At 57.5% G+C, this 20,810-nt stretch overlaps 1 protein-coding gene across 1 annotated transcript; it reads left to right on the plus strand.

Moving 5' to 3' along the window:
- The first annotated feature begins 10,118 nt into the window (after nucleotides 1-10,118).
- Nucleotides 10,119-14,294, plus strand: CYTL1 (cytokine like 1). The gene is made up of 4 exons (XM_054582231.1): nucleotides 10,119-10,307; nucleotides 12,163-12,207; nucleotides 12,341-12,469; nucleotides 13,640-14,294. The coding sequence occupies exons 1-4, from the start codon at nucleotides 10,158-10,160 to the stop codon at nucleotides 13,721-13,723; spliced, it is 408 nt and encodes a 135-aa protein (XP_054438206.1). The 5' UTR covers nucleotides 10,119-10,157; the 3' UTR covers nucleotides 13,724-14,294.
- The last annotated feature ends 6,516 nt before the right edge of the window (nucleotides 14,295-20,810 follow it).

Raw genomic sequence — 20,810 nt, forward strand, 5'->3', positions numbered from 1 at the left:
TGCCTTTTCTCCTTTGTTTTAAAATGGCCCGATGGTAGAATGTTACATGATGTGCAGGGGGTCCTCGGCCGCCCATGCAACAGCGAATTCAGCGCGATCCACGAAACTCCCCAGGCCTCTGGAAGGTCTGTGCAAGGGAAGAGAGCCCACGTGCGGGTCAAGCATTCGGTCGGCCACGCCCAGCCCTGACGATGCTTTCGGGACACTTGGCGCCACAAGGAAGATGGAGGTCTTGTTACCTGCCTGCCCGTTCCCAGCAGCGCGACTGTGGCAGGACACGCCACCCCTTTAAGCCGAAGGGCGCCCGGTGTCAGAGGGATTTGATCCTCGGCTCTGAAGCCGGTTGTGAAGAGGGAAAGTCCTGAGACGGGTGATCCCACGTGCTCGACAAATGTGTCTGTGCGCCTTACCTTCCTTATTCCAGGCCCTAGGCGAGCCCTGCTCTCTGAACTAGGGCCTCCTTGGGAAGGAAGAAAGGAACTATTGAGAGATTTTAAAAACTACATAAATAAGGAGGTCGCAGCGCGGCTTGCCATGCCAAGCCAGTGGAGAGGCTGAGCCAGCTTCTGACATGGCTTCCAAAGAGGCTGAACTGCTTTCTGCCGGGGATGGAGTTCCTCTCGCCGCTTCCTGCGCCAGGCGTGGGCTGCCTACACGGCCAAAAGTGCACCAGTGCTTCCTGAGGGGGGAGGCCCGAACCTCGCAGGAGCTGGGGTCCGTGGCACAGGACGGGACCACGACATTAGCGAAAACCCCAAACATCACCGTCATTAAAGTCACCCACCCCACTGGGTGCCTGTGTGCAGCGCGTGTGCCGAGCGCTGGGCTCCAAGTGGCCATGATATCGGGAGAGGAAAGGCGGCCAGGGCATCGTGTGCCTGCTCGTTCCACTGACCCTCTGTGCCCTACGGGGGCTGAGTGCCGGGCCGGTTCCTGGGGACAGAGGTGGCATGCCACAGCCCCCCGTGCTGAGCCCCGCGGGGTCCGGCGTGCAGGTGTGTGTTGGGGGCTGAGGGTGGGAACTGCGTTTCTGGGGCTGGAAATCACAGAATTAATAATAAAAGCAAACCCACAATTCTTACTCACCCTGGGCACCGGCCCATCTGAGAACTTTGCATATTTGACCATTTAATCTCTTCTCGGCCCTGGGCGGGGGTAGCAGTACTGTTTCCATCTTACAGATGTGGAAATAAAGTCACACAGCTAGAAAGGGGCAGAGCTGGAATGCGAGCCCCAAGTGTGCCCCTCCGGTTTGCGTTTAAGTCCCCAAATCCTGCTGGCCTCTCAAGGCAAGCCGGATGGAGGGCCGCGGCTGGGGGCGGGGCGATGGGGGGCTGTCATTTAATGGGGACGGAGCTTTGGTTTGGGAAGATGAAAAAGTTCTGGAGACGATGGTGGTGACCATTGTACAACAGTGCGAATGTACCTAAAGCCGCTAAACTGGATGCTTAAGAAGGGTTAAAAAGTTACGTATATTTTATCACAATAAAATAATCCCTTCATAGGCTCAGGGACGTTATGGGTAGGAAGAGATAGCTCTAGAAATGCCCATGGAATTGCACTAGAAATGGATCATCTTTCATTATAAAAGTGATCATTGAAGGGGTTGCTCATTTGGTCAGAGCAACGTCCCATCCACCAAGAGGTTATGGGTTCGATTCCCAATCAAGATGCCTGCCTAGGTTGAGGGTTCAGGCCCCTGTTGGGGTACATGCAAGAGGCAATCGATCAATGTTTCTCGCTCACATCAATGTTTCTCCCCTCCCCTACCTTTCTTCCCCTCTCTCTAAAATCAATAAGCAAGTCCTCAGGTGAGGTTTAAAAACAAAGTGATCATTAAAGAAGGAAACGGCAGTATAAATTTTTCATAGATCAGAAGCCATAACTGGCTAATGCTTTCAGGTCCCAGATTCCAAAGAAGCCTGTTTCGTAGGCTTGACGCGGGAGCCGCTAGCACGGCTGGTTGGCCAAGGCAGCTCTGCTCAGCGGGGGGAGAGGTCTGCCAAGGGAACCACTTAGCCCCCTATAAATGAAACAAGCGTGAGGGAAACCTGGGCCTCTGAAAACACCTCTAACACAACGTGCTCCCTGCTACCAACGGGAACTTTCCACAGGCCCGGACAGGATCGGCGAGGGAGATTACTCATGAGTGTCCCCTGTTCCGCGGAAACCTAACTCCGCACCCCCACCGCTCTGCAAGGGGCCCGGGGACTCGGAGCCCTGGAGCCTGGGGGGCTGGTGTCTTCCGCACAGCGCAGGCTGGCAACGCGGGGATGGGAGCCTGCTCCGGCCACGCGGCCTGGGGCCCAGAGGACTCGCAGTCCCACGTCTGGCCTCTTGGAAACAATGACCGCGACATTTAGAATAGAGAAAACCCCAAATGTCACCTTCATTAAAGTCACCCCTCCTGTCCAAGAACATTCAAGTTCAAAGATAGAGGGAGGGACCCACCCGGAAGGACCCACCCATGTTGCACAGCTTGTTAGCATTTGAGTAAATTACTTTCTCCCTTCTTCTTTCTCTCTGTCCTTCAACAAATAAAACGCACTGAGTCCCTTCCCGTAGGTGGCAGCAGGTAGCCTGGTTAGGGACATGGAATTGGGCCAGCTGGTCCGGTTGAGCCTGGGCTCCAGCTTTAAATAACATGTGACCGTGAGCTAGTTACCTGGCTTCTTGCCTCCCGGTGCCTCGCCGGTGCCGCGGGGATGTGGCGATACCAACAGCCACCTCGGAGGGTCTGTAGGAGGCCATCCCGGGTGACGGGCACCGCGCCCTGAGAAAGGCAACCTCGGCAACCTCTGGATCCCCATTAGCTGTCATTTGTGTCCAGGTCCCCAAAAGGCTCACAATGGGGTGTGGCGGGCTGGCGGAGAAGTGGACACCGCTTCCCAGTTTTGCCAGGTGTCGACTGCATGCGTCCCCACAGCACCCTGTCCAGGCCCCGTGCTGGGCTCAGGGAGCCCAGAGGTGACAGCTCGGCCCGGCCGCCAGGAATCCTGGGTCTGATAAGGACGCTGATGAGCCGTGGTAAGGCAGCGTGACGACTATACACGACTATACACGAGTTACTGGGTGTGAAAATTACAATCCTCAATGAATAAGCTCAAATAGTAATCTATTGTTCAGGGCCTTTGTTTGCTATTGCTGCATAATAACTTAAAACATCCCCCATGGATGAGCTCACAGCCCCGGAGGGAGGACCCCGGGGCAAAGCCCGCTGGGCTCCGCGTTCTGGGGCTCTCAGACGGGGGCGGGGCGGGGCGGGGCTCGCGGCCGGGGCTCTGGGGAGGGAGCCGCGCCCACTCTCACTCAGAGGCTACTGGGACAGCCCAGTCCCCGTGGTGCTGGGATGAGGTCCCCAGTTCCTTGGAGGCTGCCAGCCAGGGGCCACTGTCTGCCCCCAGAGGCCACCTGCATGTCTGCTCAGCTTGTCCCCTCCACCTCCAAACCAGCAATGGCAGGTCAAGTCCCTTCCACACCAGGAATCTCTCTGACCTCCCCTTCTGCCACCAACCTGAACAAACTCTCTGCTTTTAAAGAGGTCATGGGGTTAGATCAGGCTCACCTGGGTCATTGCTGTTGATTCCCACAAATCCGACTGATTAGTCACCGCTAGGACACCTGCAAGCTGCTTTTGGCCATATAACTAACCTGAGCTCAGGAGCGGTGTCTCATCTTGTGCACGGGCCCCACCCCCCAGGGGACGGGGTTCCATCGGGGTCATTGGAGGTCACTGCAGTATCCCGCCTCCCACAGGCAGGCTGGGCTAAGTTTTGCTGTGGTAACAAGCAGGGCGTAGTCCACAGCACAGGTGGGCTAGGGCGTCGTCCAGGTCTCCTCCAGGTCAGGGGAGCGGCCGCCCTCTCCACTGGTCCCGTGGCAGAGAGAAAGGCAGCGTGCCGTCGCGCACGTGGGCTCCGAAAGCCTCGGCCCAGAAGCAGCCCCCGTCACGTCCCCTTATGTCACTGCGCACGCCTGCTCCCGTGGCCATGCAGAGCCTCAGGGCCACAGGGAAGTCTTGACACGAGTCCGCGGGAGAGAGGAGCCTGGACGTGTGTCGCGGGCAGCACCCATGGGGGCCACCCATCGCGGGCCCCCGGGAGGGTGCACCGGTGGCGAGCCCTGGCCCTGTGCGGGCGACGGGGTGGGCCAGAGCGCCTTCATTTGACAGAGAGGGAAGAAATCCCTGAAACCGGCTCTGGCCAAAAGGAAACACTAGCTCTGCGGCTAGAAGGGACCCCAGGGCAGCTTACGAGTCTAAGGAGGGATTTCAGGACTCGGGCCCTGGGACGGGAATGAGAGGTGCCGCTCGATCCAGACGTTCCTCCGACTCCCTCCCAGCTCTGCCGACGCCCCCTGGCCCGGCCTGCTCCTCCGCTGGTGGGCCGCTCCGGGGCGGGGACACACCCCTGGCAACCACGCAGGGGCGCGGGTGGGATTGGAGAGCCACCTTCTCCTGTACCCGTCTACCAGTCCCAGGGAAGGTGCTGATTGACCCATCCTGGGACATCGACCCATCACCACTACCGCAGCGGGGAGGCAAGTATCGGCCTAAGATGCAGTTAAGGGAGGAGGTCTATAACCAGAAAAAGAAAAGATAAAGAAATTGAAAACCGCAGCTGCCACAGTCACTCCAGCTGTTTCCTGTCTATTTCATCGTTACAAAAAGTCTGCGCAACGAACGTTATGGACCCCACATGCCAGGGAAAGACAAGGGAATGACAAGATGTGCACAGTCACGTCAAAACAAGTGAAATGGATGAAGCAGAAATTGCCAGTCATAAAAACAGCGGCAGAGACGTGAAGTACGGCCCAGGGAACAGTCCTGGTATCACACTAACTGCGGTGCCAGACGGGTGCTGGCCTTCCCCGGGGTCGTGTGGCGACGTGCAAGTAGACGGAGGTCTAATTAGTACGCCCGGAACTAATTAATATCACATGTCAACTGTAACTAAAAAATAAATGTAAAACATGCACACACGAGTGAGAGGGAAACCGAAGACTGTGCTTGCTCTGCGAAGCCAAGCCAAGGCTCTTCTGGAAAGATTTTTTCCTGAGCCCTTCCTGCAGAAACTGACCCAGAGAAAATGTTTGGGGAAACTCATGCGGTGCGCTGTTTCTCAGTAAACTTGGAATCCATGTTTTGAGGCTCACAGACGGGTCTCTATTCTAGAACGTGGGATCCTTTTCAGAATCGCTGTCCGAAAGCCCAGCCCAGCCTCGGTGCGTGTCCTCAGTCCTTCCCTCTGAGCCTTGCGGGCCAACTTTCCGTGTGGGTTTGCCAGCAGCGCAAGTAACAAGCTCAAAAACACAGAACCGGGGGAGGTGCGTTGCTTTTAACCGAAGGAACACTGTGGTCAACAGGAACTCCAGAGGCGGCGGTCTGGCTGGGCGCTCTGCCTCCTCCCCTCAGGCACCTGCGGGCTGTGAGCACTGGGTCAGCGCGCACTGCAGCCCTGCCTCCTGCACCCTGACCTCAGAAGGCAGGCGGGCAGGCGCTCCAGCACACGCGGGGGCCTCCAATGCCAGGCCCTGAAATTAGCATCTCAGACTCTGTGTGTCTGGGGTGATGTGTCCTACAGAATGGAAGCTGCCATGGGCTCTTCTGATCCCTGGCAAAGACAGTTACTCGCTGGACATCGGGCAGCAGAGGAGATCCGAAGCTAGCCAAGCATGCACCGGAGAGGAAGAGAGGGGCTACTTGGGACAGGTGGGACTCTAAGTTTGAGGGGAGTGACCAGGGCCCAAGGAAACAGCGAGGTCCTATTTCTTATGGTCTGCTCAGGAATTTCCCACAACCCTTTGGGGCTGGGAACAGAGAGTATTGCCCCAGACACTTGCATCACCTATTGAAATATGCCCATCTGAACAGCCACAAAGAAAAGGGTAAATGTTCTTTATCTAGAAATGCTAAAAAGGAGCCCCAGGCTACAGAAACGCTCACTAGGTCACAAGGCAGCTGCGGTCTTCCCCCAGCACGGAGCTCGGGACTCTCTCCAGGGGTCAGCGAGGTGTCACCTCTCTGGACAGGGATGATACTGGCAGCCACTTTGTGGCCACACAGGGGCCCGGCTTGAAGAGGGAGCAAACGGTGTGCATGTCCCTTCAGGTTCTGCCAAGGAGGCAGAACCAGAAGAGATAGCCTGCGCGAAGGTCAGTGGCCACTCAGGTGGCAACAGTGAACCCTTCAGATTGCTGATGGAGTGTGATTTGGAGCAAGTCACTTAGCCTCTGTGCCTCAATGGCCTGAAATGACGGCCATAAAATCAACATGTTCATCCTCGTACAGGGTTGGAGCGAGGCAGCAGTCTCAGAGTTGGAGGTCGTCCTTGTGGTCGTCATCATCGCCGGGGTCAGAGTGCAGGCGGGGTGAGCGCAAGATGGCCGAGAGCCGGGCCGTGGCCCAGCCACAGAGCTCGGACGACGCCCCTTCTGGGCCTCAGGAAGCAGAGGAGGGCCAGGGACAGGCTGGCATGGGTGGATTTCTGTTTCCAAACTGGCTCCCGGGCGAGGACAGCACTCTGCGCAGAGAGACGTTCAATGGGATGCCCCCGTGGGAAAGGGTCCTGAAGCCGCTCCCCATGGAAAAAGGTTCAGGATGTGCGCTCTCTTTCGCTGGGGGCAGGGGCGCGGGGATGGGTGGGGACGGGTGAGGATGACACTGGTGGTCTCAGGGTCGTCACGGGCCTGCCCTGCGGAAGAGGCACGGGAGGAAGGGTTAGGCCACGCGGGCTGCAGGAGGGTCGCCGTCACATCCCTCCTTCTCCCGGGAAGGACCTGTGGGAGGCAGGGCTGCACAGGGTCCAGAGGGAGGCCTTGGCGGGCAGCAAGCCCCCCATCCGGGGAGGCATGCAAGCGGACTCCGGCTGAGCACTGGGCAGGGAGGCTGTAAGGGAGCACAGGCGCCAGGCAGGCTGACGTAGGTTATTTCTGAGCCCCTCGCAACCTTAACCTCTGTTATTCTACCGAACCCCAGAGAGGTGGGGGGGTCAGTCTGCTATGGCTGCTGTAACAAGTCACCAGAAGCTGGGTGGCTTACAACAGACACTTGCTCTCTCGTGGCCTGGAGGCCAGATGTCTGCCGCGAGTTTCCCTGAGCTAAAATCAAGGCGTGGGCCGGGCTGGTTCCTCTGGAGGCCCCAGGGAGAATCCTCGTCTCTCTCAGCTCCCGTGGGCACCGGCATCCCGTGGCTTGTGACCTCTTCCTCCAGCAGAAAGGACCTCCCCAATCCTGCTTTTCTCTTCACACTGCCCCTCCCCCACACAGGCGGAGCCACCGCCACGACCCGCAGGCACAGCACGTGCCCCATGCGCTTCCGAGTTAGCTGCCCGCTCACGCTCCGGTGAGGGCGGGAACCCCCTCTCCCAGGGTTATCCCCACGATCCACCTCAGGAGACTCCCAGAATGTAACTGTGTCCAAGGATGAATAAAGAACCCATTCAAAGAAAATGCTGCTGTCTAGTGGAGAAACATTCTCCTGCTCGCTCCTAAGCTCTGGTGGGGGTGGGGGGCTCTCTGGACATCGTGAGCTTCCACGAGGTCCCACGGGGCCCCACGCACAATGGGCCCAGGCTCCGGCGCAGACCTAAGAGGATGGCAGAAACCTCTGGGAGAAGAGAAAGGCTTTAGTCTGCAAGAAATCCCCACCTGGATGTTCGATAGTCACATTCTGGACGGAGCAGCCTGACGCTGAAGGAGCAGAGATGGGGGCGGGGCAGGGGGCTGAGGGGCTGTGGGGTGGGGGTGGCAAAGGAGACCTTTGTGAGCACAGACATGGGTCTCCTGAGCCGCCTGCACCCTGGCGGGGCCGGGGCGGCCAGGGTGGGGCTGGCTCAGGCTGCACACCAGGCATGCGGCAAAGCCTCCTGAGCGTCTGCTCTGCCCCGCTGGGCGCCGGGTGCTGACAATCCGCAGTGAAAGGAGCCCTGGGTGGGCGAGGGAGACGGACAAAGTCCTCTGCGCCCCATGGCCAGTGCTGTAGCTGCAACAGGGCCTTGGGTTTGCCCAGGGAGCCCACGGACGGCCACACGCGGTGTCCCGAGTGGGAGAGGGGTAGACCTCCCAGAGACACATTAGCTCAAGGTCGAAGGCGGGGGCAGGTCCTGACGTCTAGCGCAGGGACAGCTCCTGGATCTGACCAGTCCGGGGACTTGTTTGGGTGCCTGGGCTTGTTTCCCTTCCCTGTCTCCAATACCATGCGCACTCCAATGCGCACTCCAGGAGCACGCCCGTCCTGAGGCCCCGGAGCATTTCAAAGGGGACCTGGAGGCCCTGGCTGGGCCACGCCCCAGGCTGCCCCACGGGGTGGGGGTGGTGGGGGGACTCCTCCGTCCAGAAGGAAAACATCTGCGTTTGCTGCCTGTCCCTCCGTTCTGCCCGTCTGAGAGGCTGCCCAGGAGACGGCGCCCCGGTCACTTCGCTAAAGGTGTTTAGAGAACACTCTCACCGGCAAAACAGGAAGGCGCGACTGTGATCCCTGCCCCGGGCCGTAGCACCAGGAAACCAGATAAATAGCACGGCAGGGCTGGAAGGGACCTCTGGCATTGCCATGTGATGCCACTGTTGAGGGACAGGGAGTGGGTCCCAGGCCAGGCAAGGCAAACAGAGCGGGGAGGGGCTGGAGCCAGCGCGCCATCCCTGCGGTGGACCCCGAGCCACGCCACGTCCAGCCACCGTGCTCCTTTCACTCACCCTCCTGGTCCCCATTTTTGGTGGTTTTGTTCTGGGGTGCGCGGCTTGCTCGGGCCCCTTTCTGCCCCCTCTCGCAGTGACAGAGGCTTAGGAAGCAGGCAGTCACAGGTCCGGGGCCTCCCCTGAGCCGTGTGACCTCAGGCAGTTTCCTATGTCCTGACCTTCGGTCTCCTCCTCTGCGAATCGGGAAGACCCCGCCCACCCACTCCTCTGGCGTTCCGGGGCTCAGACGTCGGCTGTGCGTTGCTGCGCTTGTGGTACCTCGGTGGCGCTCCTGCATCCCTGCTGGAGCCTAAGCAATGCGAGGCGCTGAGTGGGGATCTCTCTTCTCACAGCAGCTCCTTCTCCCTGCTTGTCCCATGGTCTCGGGCAGCCCAAGCACCCAGACCGCCCCCCGCACCCTCCTTCTCCAATCAGGGTGCTGTCTGCCTGCAGCTCTGTGGCCTTGGGCAAGTTGCTGGAACTGTCTGAGCCTCAGTGTCCCCACCGGGAGCAGGGGGCAGTTTTCTGAGGTACCTGCGGCACAGGGACAGCTATGGGACTGGAGACAGGGACATTAGCTCCGACGTTAGTCCCATGGTGTTCCCTCGGTGTCTTTTAGTCCTCACCAGGACTTCTGAGCTGGGGGCTCCCATGATCCCCATTTCCCCAACAGGGAGAGAGAAGAAAGCGTTAAGAAAACTCACCCAAAGTCCACACCAGAGGGGAGGAACCGCTTGTCTCACTGAGTGTCTAAGGAGACCACTTACTCCCTGCCCAGGAGAGTGGCCTGCAGGGCCCTGTAATGGAGCCGGGCATTTGGGGAAAAGCCAGCCTGCGGGTGGGCCTGCTCTGTGCGGGCCGGGCCTGGGGCTTGACGTGGGCCGGCTGGGCGAACGCTCGCCCCCTCCTCCACGGCTGCCAGCATCAGCCCACCTCCCGGGTGCCCAGACACAGCTGCTCAGAGGGCACGTGAGCGCCCGAGGGTCCCCGGCTGGTCAGTGTGGGGTGGACGTGGACACCCACCCAGCTGCGTGACCCCACGCCCTGGTCACTGGTGCTCAATCCGTCACTGAGGGTCTTCTCCCTCCCCCACCTCTGTAGCTTTATGACCTGTCCCCAGTCTGAGGGGACTGGCCGTCCATTCTGGCCTCCGCTGAACCCCCCTCATCCACCTTGGCCTTCCTCTTGTTCCCCCGCCCCCACATCTGCGGGCCCTGCCGCGTCAGGCAAAGCCCCTGCCCCGGAGAAGCATGTACTGGAAGTGTGCAGAGCTCCGCCCTGCTTGCCCTCCAGGCGCCCGGCACCCCCCAGGCTGCCCCCCTCTCACAAAGGGGGCCCTTCAGGTCTGAAAGGATCCAGTGTCCAGGTGGGCGTGCTCCATGGCTGTGGCTGGGCCCCACAGGAAATGGAGGGCGGAGGACCACCCCCAAGCAGCTGCTTAAAGGGGCAGCCGGCCTGGGGCTGCAGGCGGTCCCTGTGCATCATGAGGCCCTGGCTGCTCCCCCTGCTGCTGCTGCTCCTGGCCAGGCCGCCCGCTGTGCGGCCTGCGCCCCCGACCTGCTACTCCAGGATGCTGGGCCTGAGCCGGCAGATCACCCGGGACTTCCAGAGTCTGCAGGCCACGGAGCCCTTGGTGAGTCCCCTACGCCCACCGCGGACCAGGAGGGTCAATGCAGACCGTGTTCCCGAAAATGCGCCTTTGAGCCAAGAAAAAAAATTAAAAAGAAAGTGTTCTTTTTCTTTTCTGGTCAATGTTACTCTTAAAGGTATTTGTGTTTTATTCCCATCCTTTTAAATATGACGCCAATGGTTTGCCCTTTCTTTATAAAGTACAAAGAAACATAATTAAGGACTTCACAATTTCTGCTTATAACTTGCTAACAAATATCAGAGGATCTGTTCTAAAATGTAAAAAAGGAAGAAAAAAACCTCTCAGTAGAGTCTAGAACTCAGGATTTTAAGAAGCAAATAACCTGGCTGATGGACTCTCTTCCCCGGCCAGCGGGCTCTCTAGGGGCGACTCCTAGGACTGGGCTCTACCCCCCGCACCCTCCCACTGCAGGACCTCGACTGGGACCTGGGACTGGGCGGATCGCAGCCCCTGACCTCAGTGTCCTGCTCCGCGAGTGCGGGCGGCTGAGCACCCGCCCCCTCGGGGCAGCCATGCGGGATCCAAGGGGGACTACAGGCAGAGCAGGGCTGGCGGGGGACCCCAGGAGTGGCAGCCGCCGCCTCCGAGTCAGACCGAGGGCCGCCCAGGGCTAGAACCCGGGCCTCCTGACCGCCGGGTAGAAGCAAAATGAATTCTAAAGTCCATTAAAAACTTTGGCAAAATTTAAGTATCCCTTTACTGCTTGTAAACACTTCCAACAATACGTAGCGTTTCTCAGATGTGGAATTTATCGCACCCTAAAGTCTTCTTTGTATTTTCTTTTAAAAATTAAATAAGGTTTGCTTTTTTTCTAATTATGAAAGTCATATACATTGTAGAGCTGTTGGAAAAGACATTGTAGAGCTGTTGGAAAGGACAAAGAAGAATTACTCGCAATTCCACCCCCTAGAGGTGACTGCTGACCTAGCATTCTGGGGGAGCATTTCGGCCCCGCCGCCGTGCCCCCGCCTGTGCAGCGGCGTTCCAGTGCCTGGTGCGCGTGTGCGGGTGTGTGCGGGCAAGCGTGTGGGTGTGTGCACTGTGTCGCTTTGTGAATGTGTGCGAGCAGATTGGGTCAAACGGCACAGCAGTTCTGCAATTTATATACTTTGAAATGATACCGGCACCAAAGTTAATATTCTTTCATAATGATGTTCTGTTGTGTTCTTGCTCCACAATTTATCCACAGATTCCCTGGCCTTACATGTGCAAACAGCTTTGAGAGGACTCTGATTTTAACCCGTAAATCAAATGCGTGGGCTCAGAACTGCAGAGCTAGGCAGAAGAGGAGAGGTTATGTACTCTAGCTCTAATTTCACACCTGGGACACTGAGTCACCTAGAAGAAGACCTGCCCCAGGTCACACAGGGAATTTCAGAGAAGGTGTTAGGGAGGCACACACCCCACAGGGGTGGCACAGGACCAGAATCTGGGTCTCTGGCCTTCGTCCTACACAAAAAGTAAAATACAGTGATAGCAAAGGATACAAGCGTATGCACTCCATATTACTATGGTATATTATATTATTGCTCTTTGTAGGTTACAGTTAGAGAACTGTTTATATGCATATACACGAATGTATATTTATGGGGGTGGCTATGGTTACATCCCTGTACAGGCGTGGCCTTCTACAATGTGTGGCAGTGCCCTAACTCGTAGGTGATGATGCCGAGCCAGCCCTCTGACGGTCGGCTTCGGCAGCGATGTGGCCACAGGACCAGGAAGTCCTGTGTGTGTCGGCCCCCAGGCCCCAGGGCCCTGGGGCCGGCCCAGCTGTTGGAGGGAGGGCTGGCCGGCAGCCCCCGCGCCCAGGCTGAGGGTGTGTGCCTTTCTGCAGGAGCCGTGTGTGAGATACCTGCCCAGGCTGTACCTGGACATACACGTGAGAGGGGTCTGCCTGCCTAGGGGAGACACGGGTGGGGGCGGGGATCTTGGATGCGGGTCACAGGAGCCCCGGGCTCCTGCCTCTCTGGCCACTGGTGTCCCCCATGAGACCTCCCTGTCCCCGCTCCCAGAATTACTGCGTGCTGGCTAAGCTGCGGGACTTCGTGGCGTCCCCCCAGTGCTGGAGGGTGGCCCAGGTGGACGCCCTGAAGGACAGAGTGAGGAAACTCTACACCATCATGAACTCGTTCTGCAGGAGGGTAAGGGTGTGATGCCGTAGAAAGTCCCCAGTTCGCGCGGCGTCAGCCGAGGCTTTCAGAAGAGGAGTGTTGGCGGGTGGGGGCTGACAGGGAGGAAGAGTTTGTGGGCGCTTCCTGCTCACACAGCCCTTCCTCAGTCACGGCCGCCCTTGGTGAGTGGTGGGGACTCGGACCAGCCCCCTCGCCTCCACAGGCTCCGCGCTGACGTGGGCACAGCACCCAGGGCCACGTGCTTGCCATGTAACACAGGCTGTGCGGGAAGCCAGGCAGGGCCGCGGGGTGGGGGGGGGGGCGGAGGCCATGGAATCTCCGAGCTCCCTGAGCCCCTTCCCGGGTGATGGGAGGCGTGGTGCGGGGCCTTCGGGTGGGCTCCGTGGCAGGCGGAGGAGGGGTCGGCGGCAGGAGCAGCAGGAGATCGGCACTAGCTGAGGCGTGGGAAGTCCAACGGGCAGGGCCTTCGGCCTCGGACACCCCTGAGCTCCGGTCTTCGTCTCCCTGCTTCCCAGATGGGCGTGTCCCCTCCCCTCTTTGAGCCACAGTCCCCTCGTTTGTGAACGGGGAGGGGCAGAGAGTGACTCTCTCGAGGTCGTCGGGAAGGTAACAACGGCTGCGCCCTGACCGTGTGTGTCGGGGGCCACGGCGGAGCCCCGCTGGCCTGAGGACGCAGCGGGGGACCGACGCAGAATTCCTGGCAGCATGGCGGCCCAGAGCGCGTCCTGGGGGACTCCAATAACTAGCGATGAAGTTGTAACGGATCTGTTCATCTGTCAAAGATGTGTTAGGCACTTGCTCCCCACACCCCTGTTCCTCCTCATTCCTTTCTCCCCTTGGACTGTGGGCTGGGGGCGGAGCCAGGAGGAAGACGTGAATAACAGGGTCTGTCAGTGGTGTTACTGACTCCGGTGCATCTGAAGGTGAGCCCTGGCCGTTTCTCATGGTATCCCCGCTGCCTGGCCCAGAGCCATTGCTCAGTGCCCTCCCCACCTATCCATCTGGTCAGCCAAGGCACGCGTGAACTCAGGGAGTAATAAAGAACACGCAAGACTCTACGGGAACGTGAAGACGTGACTAGCCCTCCCAACGGGAAAGAAGGAGCAGTCCTTGAGGATAACCGGGAGCCCAGTATCCGTGCCTGGGCTCTGCAGCCACCTTATTGCACGTCTTTTTCAGGATCTGGTGTTCCTGTCGGACGACTGCAATGCCTTGGAATACCCGATACCGGCGACCACCGTCCTGCCAGACCGTCAAGGCTAAGGCAGCCCAGACCAGAGAGAGCCCAAGGAGACGGAGTTACATCAGCGGCCCAGCACCGTGGGCTACAGCCATGGTCCCCCCCGCCCCCCACCGTCTCCCTGTTTGTGCTAGCATCTCAAACGGTCAAGTGCCTCTCCACCCTCCGCGGAGCGGGGCTCCCGCTCTGACCCCGAACTCCCCGTCAGCATAGTTAGAACCCTTGCTTCCTCCCGCCTTGGCGTGTCTTGCCAGGACGCTTAGATACACAAGCAAGCAGGCTTACCCGATCACTAAGAAAAGCGCAAACCAGCTTCTCGCTTCTGAACGAGCTAGGGAACAAGCGAAAGAATGTGTGTGTAGTGCCCTTCAAATGCCATTTCTTTCGTGATAGGAACGTGCTTACATTTAACGAACCTTCTGTTCTACGTCCTCTCCCACCACACACTTTCCTAGAGCCGCTTTTCATTTGTAAGGCCACGTTGCTGCCTCTAAGGTACATTTGCGAGGTCCGTCATCGCACCGCGCTGGCGGGAACCCCTCTTTCCTGGAAAGGTGATGGAAAGCCAATAAAGACGCTCATGCCAGTGAGAAACCCGCGTCCTGCTGTTCTTGTCCAAGGCGGAGGTCGTGCTTATCCTACGCGCTCTCCGCGCGGCGCCCAGCAAGGTGCCCCTTCCTCCCTTCCTCCACCGGGCACCCGCGCTCCTGGGTCCGCTTCCACCCCCTGTGCCAATGTCTGTGCCCCAGGCATTGGGAGGTGCCCCGATCGGGGTGTGGGCACACGCGGTGCTCTGTATGGCGCCCAGAGGCAGGGTGGGCCCGGGTGCTCATGGCAAACACCAGCCCAAGGAGTCCTCGTGACAAACCTGGGGACAGGCACCGTAGGGGACGGGGCTCCCATAGAGCAAGTGAGTTGGCCATAGGTTTCCAGCTTCCCCCCCGGGCCCCACACGGGTCCCCTGCAGGCGAAGCAGCGGGTTGAGTTAATCCAGGAAACCAACAAGAACATCTCAGTTAAGTAACTGGGTTGTTAAAAATATGTCACATGTGACCCTGGGCTTTGGATTCTTTCATTCCCTTCTGTACATACGGGCCATGCTTTTCCTCCTTGATCTCAGAGGCCTCTGGTTTCTCGGATGATTTGTGAGGAAGCTTCATCAGGTTTTCATTTTCTGTCGAGAAGCACAAGCCCCCAGCATCGCCGTGCTGGGTTCCCAGGACGGCTGGAACCGGGTGCCACAAACGGCCTCCGCGTTGCCCCTCCCTCCGCCCAGGGTCCACTCGACAGCAGAACATTCTGCTTTCAACACCCACCTAGTGAACAGCTTCCTGTGGCGTCCACCGTGAATGAAACTGAACGTCTCGCCTTGGTCTGTGAATCCCTGTTTACCACCCGCAGCCCTGTCAGTGTCTGCAAAGCACCCTCGGACACGCAGCACTGGGTCACCAGTTCACGCGTGTGTGTGCTTGCCTGCTGCGTCTCCCCCATGAGACTGCGAGCCCCCGGGAGGCAGGGACCACGCCTCCCTGCCTGCCCCCAGCACCGTGCCTGGCACTCAGGAGGTGCTTAGTCACTATAGTTTGGATGTTTCCGGATACTGCTTAGTGGGAAGACCAGGAAAGGCAGCGGTTAAGGTGCGCAGCTCCAGGCGGTCTGTGCCCATCCTCTCTCCACAAAGTGCACGCTGTTTGCACGCTCCCACACTCACAGCCTCCGAGGCCTGTTTCCTGTTTCCAGGAACTGCTGATTCTTGCTGGTTTGGTCAACGTCAAAACCTCAGTCACTCTCTCACACATGCGCACGCGCGCGCAAGGCTTGTGGGTGTTCACTGGCCCGGTGCTCTAGCCGTAAACCTGGCTGTCCGGGCTGCAGCCAGCAGCAGGGACCGCACGCAGCCTTGAGCTGTGCCCCCTGAGCACGCCTGAAAACTCCACCGTCGGCCGGCCAGCTCGGAGCGCGGACCGCGGGGGTCGGCAGGACAGCCTCACACCCAGCGGCGGTTTAAACCAGCCGTGAACCATTAGGCACAAAGCCTCACGGCCTAAGCCTCGTTGATTTGCTTAGGGGCTAACGACGCGAAATCGCCGTCTGCCCTGGTACAACGTTCAGGTCTGCAGGTGCTCAGGCCAGGGGCTCACGGGACGGAGCAAGGAAGTGCCCTGAGATCGATGGAGCGTTGGGGGAGGAGAAGGAAAAATAGGAAGGTAGAGGACAGTGACACAGGGGACAGCCCAGGCGGCTGCCCTAGCTGTTTACATTCCTTCACACTGGAGGTGTCCCGGGAATCGACATTCAACATGCATTTTTAAAAGATTCGCAATCAAGTTCCTAAAACGCAGCTCGGCTTATTTTCCCAAGGGTTTCCTGGCCGTCACAGAAAGATGAGGAGGTGCGCTCTGGAGTCGCTGCGTTTTAATTCCCTTCCTCTCAGGCGCCGGGCGGCAGCATCAACCCAGGTTCGTGAAACCGGGAGTAGTCCCTTATTCTGAAGATGGGCTCAGGCCGCGGTCACGGTCACAGCGATGGGCCGGCTTCCTCTGGCCCGCCATTCTGCAGACGTGCTGAGTCTGACAACCGTTCAGCCCTGACAGGGCAGGATGTGGAGCCGCGCTCTGACCTTGTGCGCTGATACTCCAAGGTGGTCTCAATTTATCGAAGGCGGTAACCTCTCACGTATGCGGGGAACTGTGCGATTTTCAAAATATTTTCCAGTCTATTTTTCCCCTTGTTAACGTTAGTTCTTACACCAGCATTGGCGAATGGCTGGATTATGACAGTTTGTCTCCATTTATAGATTTAAGAGTGGTGCTTCAATTAAATGCCTTTCTGTACCATAAATATGCCTCATATTTTCAAATCTGACAGTATCACGGACTTTTGAGGACACGTGGTGATTAACATAATGCTGCTAATGGTGCAAAAACTTGGAAGAGGGTGTGGTGTTACCTCCTAAATCTCAAGAGGTTCATACCCTGTGACCCAGCAATTTCAACCCTAGGATATACCCCAGAGAAGTGCTTGCCCATGCGCCCCAGCAGGCACACCTGTGAGCGTCCATGACGAGGTGTTTACAGTAATAGCAAATTCCCGGAAATGACCCAAAATTCCATCCGTGATAGATAAATTGTAGAGTTATGACAAGGAATCACAGGGCCGAACCTCAGCACCCAACACTGCGGAGCACAAGGCATTCAGAACCACTCTATTCCAAAGAAAAAAAACAGGCGAAGCATAAAATGTGTCTTGGGGGTGCCTGGCCGGTGGCTCAGCTGGTGAGAGCGTTGCCCTGCGCACCAGAAGGCTGCAGGTTCAATTCCCAGGCAGGGTTTCTGTCTCACATTGATGTTTCTCCCCCGCCCCCGCCACTTTCTCTCTCTAAAATAAGTAAAAACATATCCTTGGGCAAGGACACACACATACACACATGTGCGTGCGCGCACATGCACACATTCAAGAAAGTGCTTGAAACGACGTTCAGGACAGACGCCGCCGGCAAGGAGCGGGGCAGGAGGCGGCCTGAGGCGGGCAACGCGGAGCACATGCAAAGTGACAGCGTGGCTTCTCCTTAACGGTTCAGTGTTTTGTCAGTCTTTAGGGAGACGCGTGCATTATTTAGTCCATCTATAACAAATAAAAATTAAAAGGAATAGCATTCCCATACAACATCAAAGGTTAATTGCAAATGCAATTTAAGAACCCATCTCATTTACAATGGCAGCACAAACTCTAAGGTGCCTGCGAATAAATATGAGAAAATATGTGTATCAACTTCCAAGAGAAATTTATCACAAAACTTTCATAAAGGACAAAAAAAGAACGCCCTGTGTAAATAAAAAGGTGGGCTGTTTGTGAGTCTCAAAATAACAGAACTTCAGCGTATCCGGTGAACATCCTGGCAGGATGAGCCTTGAAGTACTGGACCTCAGATTTATAGAGAAGTGCAAAAGCTCAGTGGATTTTGAAACAGAAGATGCGGGCGGGGGCGGGGAGTCTCCCAGCAGACGTGGCAGGTTGTCATGCATCACAGAAATCCGTGCACTCGGGCACCCACACAGGGATGACAAGAAACCGGTGGGACAGGTCACAGGTCAGGGGGCCCATAAACAGACCCACGGCCACTGGGTGAATTCTCGAGCACACGTGACAAAGCACTGGAAAAATAACAGACTATACAACAAACGGTGCCAAGATAACCAGCTACCCACCTAGGGAAAAAATGGAAATTCGCTCTCCTCCTGGTGCCATACACAACAAATTCCAGAGGGCTGACAGGCTTGAGGAAAGCAATATCTTCAAATATTTGAAAAACACATGGCAGGATATCTTTGTGTTATTAGGATTAGGGAAAAATTCTTAAACAGGATCCAGAGGCTGCATCCAAGAAAGAAAAACATTAATACAAACAGCCTAACATTTTCAAAGACACCCAAAACGGAGCTAAACAAATGCTCGCGTGGATTGAAAAAAAAATGCGTTCTCTGCTACCCATTCAGATCCAAACTGCTCACAAATCAATAAGAAAGATAGAAAAGTGCCAGGACTTCGACTTCATAACCTGGAAGAAAAAACTCTAACAGGCGTTTGAATGTACGGGAAGACGCCGAACGTTTCTAGCAACCAGAGAGTGACACATTAAAACCACAACGTGATCGATTTTATAGCCATCAAACAGGAGAAAAACAAAGCCTCACAACACCAGGGGTCAGAGCGGATGGGGAGAGGCGGGCCCTCGTGCGTTGCCAGGAAGCGAGAATTGATACCGTCTTTTCAGTGAGCAGTTCCCGAACGTTCAGTAAAGCGCTTTCATTTCTGAGCGTGTGTCTCAGGTGAACTCTCGCATGCCACGTGGACAAGGATGTTCACTCTTGCTTTGCTCTTGGCTATACTGGAAACAAGAAAAAGAAAAAGAAACATCCTGAAAGTCTCTCAGAAAAGAAACTCTGCTACATTCAGTCGTGAGATACCACATAGCTGTTAAAGTGATGAGCCGCCACCTGCTCTCCAAACCATTGTCTTCCGAGAAAACAAGTCACACAAGGTCAATCCCTTAGGATACATGCATATGTTTAGAGCTTTCAAAAATTTCTTAGGGTCCCTCCGCAGGCCCTGGGACCTGTCTCACATCAGCAGCGTTTGGACGGCACAGAGCCAGGGGCGCCCCGTCCTCCAGCCTCCGACCCCCCTCCTGCCTCTGTTGCGGTCACCGCCTTCGGAACCACCTCGGCCACCCTCTGCTTCTGAAACCAGCCAGCAACATTTTCTGAGCTTCATTCCTCAATGCCGGGCAGCCACGAGCTGCCAAAGCCACCAGAATCCCTCCACCGCGGTGGAGGCCCCGCGAACCACCCGCGCCTACCTCTCTCTGGGCTGCCGCGTCCACGGCGAGGACGTGCCTGGCTCTGCGGGCCGTGGGCGAGGCCAGCAGAAGCAGCTCGTGAAGATGCAAGGCCAGCGCGGTGGCCGCATCCTCTCCAGGACGTGCCAAGGCCGTCCCAGGGTGACTGGGGTGACACCCAGGACCCGTGGGAGCCGCCGTGGTCCTGGAGAGGAACCCAACGCGGGCCCTTGCGGACCTGCAGGCCCTGGCTCTGCCGGCAGGGACGCTCAGCTCTGGGACTTCCGGGAGGGCCACTTCCCGGATGAGCGGGCGACCTCATCGACAGGAAGGGTGACCCCCTGATTCACCCCCACAGGCCGGCGGCCCCCAGGCTCTGTGGCTCTACTCAAGGCTTCCCCTTGGGCACCACCGAGAGCCTTTGGGGCCCAGAGGCTTTTGCATCCCCCCCGCCCAAGCCTGTCACTACTAGGCAGCCTCTCACCACCCTGGAGCCTCCCCCATGTCCTGGGCCAAATGGAAACAACAAAGCTTTGCGCAGCAAGGTGGGGGGTGAGGGGACAAGGTCTCAGAAGCACAGGAAAATGGGCTGGAAACACAGCACGTTCCTGAGACTAGTTGCTTCGGGAGAGCAGGGACCAGGAGGTGGCAACGGGAGGGAAAGAGGACCCCAGCTTCAGCAGCCGCACTGGGTTTTTAAAAAATAAGCATGAATGAGAAAATGCTAACATTCACTGACTGAGCCGTGGGGCTGGGGCACCGGTCCCTCTTCCTACGTTTCAGGTGTTCCCGAGCTGAAAGTGTTAAAACAGCCATTTCATTCTGGGGAATAACTGAAATCACCTTCCATTAAGGGATGCAATAATTATTCAGTTAGTAGCTCTGTCTCCCTCCATTTCTTCCTGCTGAGAACCGAGCTAAACTGTTATTTACCCAGAGCCAGAGAGGAAGGTTCAGTCATTGGTTGAAGGCAACCCGGCCAAGAAGAGGCAGAGCTGGCGCTTGAACAGGGCTCCAGACCTGGTGCCCGCTGCTCTTTCCATTTCTGGAGAAACCAGTGGAAAAGATGTCTTCGCAGGACTTTTTAGGGCTTGCATTTGTGCCTGTAGGAGCCCAGGGGCTGGGCCAAAAGCTCAGACATTGGCTCGCATCTCAGAGAGGTCAACAGGCTAGGGGGCGGGCGGGGGGCCACGCCGCTGCTCAGCTGCCCAACCTCGGAAGCCTAAGTCCTCCCCTCCCCCTTCTAGCTGCCGGCGGGGCTGGGGGCGCTGGGCCCTCCGCTCACCCACGCAGCGTGGCCGGGGCCAGAAGACAATGTGGGCGGGCCGGGGAGACTCCTCCTGGCCCCCGATGGGAGACCGTTATCTCACCTCGTCCTCATGGCCTCAGCCTGGCCACCCTGGCTGCTGTCTGAGGGCAGGGACAACAGCGACGGAAGGGTCTCAGGCCCAGAAACGCCCGACGTCCCTGCTGCTCCCAGCACCCCGTCCAATGTCGCTCGGGTGATTTGTGCTTTCTGTCCCACAGACGTTTATTTTCCTGTGTGTTCCTTTCAGGTTGGCCTCTTTAATGGCCTGTTGGGACAAACCCCTGCTCCGGCCCAGGTCTACTAGGATGTCCCCTCACCTGCCTGCCCCCCACCCTTCCCTGTCCACTTATAAACCCACACTCCCAGGTCAGTTCCTTCTCATCCCTCCCAGACCTCTCCCTCCTCTGTTCAATTTCAGATGGTAAGTTCTGGAATGATTCATCAAGTTCACAGCCTTATGTGA

The sequence above is a fragment of the Pteronotus mesoamericanus genome, unplaced genomic scaffold, assembly GCF_021234165.1.
Source record: "Pteronotus mesoamericanus isolate MK-2021 breed Mesoamerican mustached bat unplaced genomic scaffold, CSHL_Meso_final contig_68, whole genome shotgun sequence".
NCBI lineage: Eukaryota > Metazoa > Chordata > Mammalia > Chiroptera > Mormoopidae > Pteronotus > Pteronotus mesoamericanus.